Below are 6,000 nucleotides of genomic sequence, written 5' to 3'. Positions count from 1 at the left end.
AACTTACGCAGCAAGTTATGATAATTAGGTTGAGGTTAGGAAAAGAGTTAGGGTTAGCTAAAATGCCAAAATGTTCTACTTTTGACGTCAATTTGACATAAGCTGTATTCTAACTAGACATGATCGGAAAATATTTCAACAAAGCACATTTGAAATGTTCAGCTGAAGATGAAACAACTGGATGAAGAACATGAAGGAGCATTGGAAGTTTATTTTCAACAGGTTCAAAACACTTTTGCTAACAGTTAGCTTCAGCTAGCTAACGTTTTCATTTCTACTGCGTGCTGTTGTCTCTTGTCTGTTTACTTTATTGCAAACTTTATTGCGAACTGGTGGTTTCTGTTTTTTCCAGATGTGATGGTGTGAGGCACTCTACCGCAAATGATGAAACTAGGAAAGTTCTTGATATATATAGTACTCTGCTCCCCCCTCTGTGTTGGCATTTCAGGGTCTCTCTTATCACTGGTGTGCTGAAGGCACTCACTTTTTCTGCCTATCCCCTGACATATTATCTCTGTGTTTCTGGAAGATGTCTCCGCTTCAAAATCTAATTGTATTAGTCACATGCGCCGAATACAACAGGTGTAGGTAGACCTTACAGTGAAATGCTTACTTAGGAGTCCCTAACCAACAATGCAGTTTAAACAAATCTGGATAAGAGTAATTAAAGAGCAGTAGTAAAATATAACCTTTTGAGGATCTGAGGACCCATGCCAAATCTTTTCAGTCTCCTGGGGGTGAATAGGTTTTGTCGTGCCCTCTTCACGACTGTCTTGGTATGTTTGGACCATGTTAGTTTGTTGGTGATGTGGACACCAAGAAACTTGAAGCTCTCAACCTGCTCCACTGCAGCCCCGTCAATGAGAATGGGGGAATGCTTGGTCCTCTTATTCCTGTAGTCAGGATCAGGCCTACCACTGTTGTGTCGTCGGCAAACTTAATGATGGTGTTGGAGTCGTGCCTGGCCATGCAGTCATGAGTGAACAGGGAGTACAGGAGGGGTCTGAGCATGCACCCCTGAGGGGCCCCTGTGTTGAGGATCAGCGTGGTGGATGTGTTGTTACACACGCTTGGATGTTGGTCCACACCCTCAGGTTCAAACTCTACAAGACAGCACTGCTATTCATTCCTTGGGAGACCTGCCAGCTCCAAGACCTCTCCATCCCTGTTGACAACTGCGTTGTGTCAACCTCACGAACCGTGAAGAACGTCAGACTGAAGTAGGCCGTCTTGGTGGATGTGCAATGAGGAGCCAGACAAGTATGCTAAGGTGCAATCTGCAGTTAACACAGGACAGGAGAAAATATAGAGGACATGACAAGATGGGAATATCTCTCCTGTGTGTGCTGTTGCCTTGAGGAGGCATGGACAGAAGGTGGTAAAGCGGAAATCGTTTGTGGTTGTTTTAGTGTGGTAGTTGTGGTTGTGCTTTAGTAATCCACCGGGTGCGCTGTTGTGTTTGTTTATTTTCATTGTTGAAGTGTAACTGTTGAAAACGGTTGAAGTGTTAACACAACCTCAGTCTGTGAAGACGAGATGTGATTTGATGTATTAAGATCCCCATTAGAAGATGCCAATGGCGACAGCTAGTCTTACTGGGGTCCGATACAATGAAAGACATGACAGACAAAAACAACTTTACAAATGACATTAACATGCATTGTGTGTGTGTGCATCTATCAGTTACATATACACTACTGGTCAAAAGTTTTAGAACACCTACTCATTCAAGAGTTTTTCTTTATTTTCTTCAACGACAAACTACTTCCCTTTAGCACCTTCTACATTGTAGAATAATAGTAAAGACAACAAAACTATGAAATTACACATAAACAAAAAAGTGCTAAACAAATCAAAATATATTTTATATTTTAAATTCTTCAAATAGCCACCCTTTGCCTTGATGACAGCTTTACACACTCTTGGCATTCTCTCAACCAGCTTCAGCTGGAATGCTTTTCTAACAGTCTTGAAGGAGCTCCCACAATGCTGAGCACTTGTTGGCTGCTTTTCCTTCACTCTGCGGTCTGACTCATCCCAAACCATCTCAATTTGGTTGAGGTCAGGGGATTGTGGAGGCCAGGTCATGTGATGCAGTACTCCATCATTCTCCTTCTTGGTAAAATAGCCCTTACCCAGCCTGGAGGTGTGTTGGGTCATTGTCCTGTTGACAAACAAATGATAGTCCCACTAAACCCAAAACAGATGGGATGGCGTACCGCTGCAGAATGCTGTGGTAGCCAACGTTGAATTGATGTCTGTGTCCAGTGGGATCTATCACACATCTTTTTTTCAGGACAATATTATACAGGCAGGTAGGTAGCTTAGTGGTTAGAGCATTGGGCCAGCAATGAAAGGTTGCTAGATCAAATCCCTGCCTGGAACTGACAAAGTAAAAATATGTCATCCTGCCCCTGAGGCAGTTTAAATCACTGTTCCTCAGCTGTCATTCTAAATACAAATTTGTTCTTAACTGACTTGCCAAGTTAACAAAAAAAAAAAAATACTAATGATATCTTATTGCTTAATTTTAAACTTGAACAATGTGTTTTCTGCACAGGGTGACTGGGAGCTCTGAAGCCCAAAGCACAGAATTATGAGAGAAAATACAGTTCCTAAAATTGACATATTAGCCCGAGAATTAGACAAGCCTACCTTGAAATAACAAATTGTGTCCACTTAAGGACATTCTTTGAAAGGCCTATGCATTTTGGGAGTACTGTGTGTGCGCGCGTGCTTGTGTTTTTGCACGTGAGGGTACGTGACAGAGAATGGGAGGGTTGATGCGTACAGTGCCCAGTTTAGCAGTTTGCTTGAATGACCCAGCGGCGCCACAAAGAGGCAGGGGTAGGGCTGTAGACTAGTCTGTCATCACACCGCGGTACCAGAGTCCGGAGAAAGAAACGCGAATATGAGCAAAGACAGTGAGTGTGTCTAGAGAGAATGGGAAAGGGAGAAACTGAGCGCATAGGCCTACAGCATCAGCAGCATCTGAAAAAGCAGAGGCAAACGCACGGTGTGTCATATTCCTGCGTATAACAGAGGAGGATGGAGACTTTCCCGTTGCGCCAGAGATCTGGACTGATAAGATTATATGTTTGTGGATAGCCTACCAATAGGAAAAGGTGTTTTCTGGAGGTTTGAGGACAGCGAAGGTCCATCACCTTCAACTGCCCCGTCAATCTAATTTCAAGGAGCCACATCATAAGAAACTACCTGGAGAACTGGCATTTTGGAGGATATTATCGGTTTTATTGTTAAATTCATGTAGCAAAACAAAAAACAAAAGGTTTTATCATTTGTATGTTTACCAGTATGATGAACTCTTTTTTTGATTCTTCGCCTGCTGCTATGATTGCTACAATTCCTGTCAGCGGTATGTCCACTGCTGGGACGGGCGCTGTAACCAGTGCGCTTCGAAATGATTTGGGGTCCAATATTCACGTCCTGAAGACTCTGAACCTGCGGTTTCGCTGTTTTCTTGCCAAAGTTCATGAATTAGAGCGGAGAAACAAATTATTAGAGAACCAACTGCAGCAAGCCTTGGATCAACAACGATACCAAGTATACACTCGTGAAGTAGCTGTCCAAACCGACTCTCCTGAATCACGACTGCCTGGTACCATTTGGAGTTTCACGCACGTGAGAAGACACGGAGAGCGCTATGAGACTCTCCAGGGCCCTGGTGTATCCTGGAATCATCCGGACGGTGTTGGGGTCCAAATCGATACCATCACCCCAGAAATACGAGCTCTGTATAATGTGTTGGCTAAAGTCAAACGAGAGAGAGATGAATACAAGAGAAAGTAAGTAGCCTACCAACAAACTACTGCACCGAATTGAATTGCAGCAGTTAAAGCCCTGACAGACTATTTTTTTATTCAGGTAGGAATGAATGAAATACGCCATGGGTAGAGAAACTGCAACTCTCAATACCTCCCATGTGCCTATATTTTTTTAAAGAGGCAGTCAGCAGTTGAAACAATACCAAAGCCTTCTCACAGCCCCTGTTTCTGTAAAATGCAGAGGGATGGGGCTGGAGAAATATAACCAAATTCATAGACAGAGCTATGGATGCAAGGACTGAACATACATTATATACAAACAATAGAGGCTATAAGGTGTTTAACATTGACTTTGTTTAGAAACATTGGAGTAAAACAAGCTGATATTTGGGGTTCTGATGGAGTACAACATTTGAACTGAGCTCAAATCAAATGTTATTTGTCACATACACATGGTTAGCAGATGTTAATGTGAGTGCAGAGAAATGCTTGTGCTTCTAGTTCCGACCATGCAGTAATATCTAACAAGTAATCTAACCTAACAATTTCACAACAACTACCTTATACACACAAGTGTAAAGGAATGAATAAGATTATGTACATAAAAAAATATGATTGAGCGATGGCCCAAACGGCACAGGCAAGATGCAGTAGATGGTATAGAGTACAGTATATACATATGAGATGAGTCATGTAGGGTATGTAAACATTATATAAAGTGGCATTGTTTAAAGTGGCTAGTGATTTATTACATACATTTTTTCATTATTAAAGTGGCTAGAGATGAGTCAGTATGTTGGCAGCAGCCACTCAATGTTAGTGATGGCTGTTTAACAGTTTGATGGCCTTGAGATAGAAGCTGTTTTTCAGTCTCTCGGTCCCCGCCTATACTGACCTCGCTGTCTGGATGATAGCTGGGTGAACAGGCAGTGGCTCGGGTGGTTGTTGTCCTTGATGAACTTTTTGGCCTTCCTGTGACATCGGGTGGTGTAGGTGTCCTGGAGGTTAGGTAGTTTGCCCCCGGTGATGCGTTGTGCAGACCTCACTACCCTCTGGAGACCCTTATGGTTGTGGGCGGAGCAGTTGCCGTACCAGGTGGTGATACAGCCCGACAGGATGCTCTCGCTTGTGCATCTGTAATGGTTTGTGAGTGTTTTTGGTGACAAGCCAAATCGAGCTTAATGACGAGTTTGGAGGGTACTATGGTGTTAAATGCTGAGCTGTAGTCGAGGAACAGCATTCTTACATAGGTATTCCTCTTGTCCAGATGGGTTAGGGCAGTGTGCAGTGGGATTGCGATTGCGTCTTCTGTGGACCTATTGGGGCGGTAAGCAAATTGGAGTGGGTCTAGGGTGTCAGGTAGGGTGGAGGTGATATGGTCCTTGGCTAGTCTCTTAAAGCACTTCATGATGACGGAAGTGAGTGCTACGGGGCGATAGTCATTTAGCTCAGTTACCTTAGCTTTCTTGGGAACAGGAACAATGGTGGCCTTCTTGAAGCATGTGGGAACAGCAGACTGGGATAAGGATTGATTGAATATGTCCGTAAGCACACCAGGCAGCTGGTCTGCGCATGCTCTTGAGTATGAAGACATCGTGTTCCGCGACAGGGCTGGTTTTCCTTTTGTAGTCTGTGATTGACTGTAGACCCTGGCACATACCTCTCGTGTCTGAGCCGTTGAATTGCGACTCTACTTTGTCTCTATACTGACGTGTAGCTTGTTTGATTGCCTTACGGAGGGAATAGCTACACTGTTTGTATTCGGTCATGTTTCCGGTCACCTTGCTCTGATTAAAAGCAGTGGTTGGCACCTTCAGTTTTGCGTGAATGCTGTCATCAATCCATGGTTTCTGGTTGGAGAATGTTTTAATAGACGCTGTGGGTACAACATCACCGATGCACTTGCTAATAAACTCGCTCACCGAATCAGCGTATTCATCAATGTTATTGTCCGACGCTATGTAGAACATATCCCAGTCCACGATGCATTTCTAAGTTATAATCTTCAAGAATCAATGGGTACATATCATTAATTTATAAATCAGAAAATGTATGTAGCAACTTTCGTTTGCCCCTTTTAAAGGTGGATGGATGTATTGCTTACCTGAAATCTTTGGCAGCCAAACAGCAAGCAACAAGGGTATTGTACCTCTTGCCAAAACCATGCAATTGCATTGCACAATCTACCTCCATGAAGTTTGAATTCAGGACAGAT

The 6,000-nt window shown here is 43.3% G+C and overlaps 1 protein-coding gene across 4 annotated transcripts in view; it reads left to right on the top strand.

Moving 5' to 3' along the window:
• Nucleotides 1-2,554: 2,554 nt before the first annotated feature.
• Nucleotides 2,555-6,000, top strand: part of LOC110528018 (intermediate filament family orphan 2) — a 70,817-nt gene continuing 67,371 nt past the window's right edge. For 2 of the 4 annotated variants that reach the window (XM_021609793.3, XM_021609792.3), the window contains exon 1: nucleotides 2,799-3,806. In XM_021609793.3, coding sequence (XP_021465468.3) covers nucleotides 3,304-3,806 — 503 coding nt within the window. In that variant the 5' untranslated portion in view covers nucleotides 2,799-3,303. Of the gene's footprint in view, nucleotides 3,807-6,000 lie in introns of all 4 variants that reach the window. The other 2 variants (XM_021609795.3, XM_021609794.3) reach the window with 2 other exon arrangements.

The sequence above is a fragment of the Oncorhynchus mykiss genome, chromosome 7 (assembly GCF_057628025.1).
Source record: "Oncorhynchus mykiss isolate SJ-2025 chromosome 7, ASM5762802v1, whole genome shotgun sequence".
Classification (NCBI taxonomy): Eukaryota; Metazoa; Chordata; class Actinopteri; order Salmoniformes; family Salmonidae; genus Oncorhynchus; species Oncorhynchus mykiss.
This window is presented reverse-complemented; position numbering and strand designations above follow the sequence as displayed.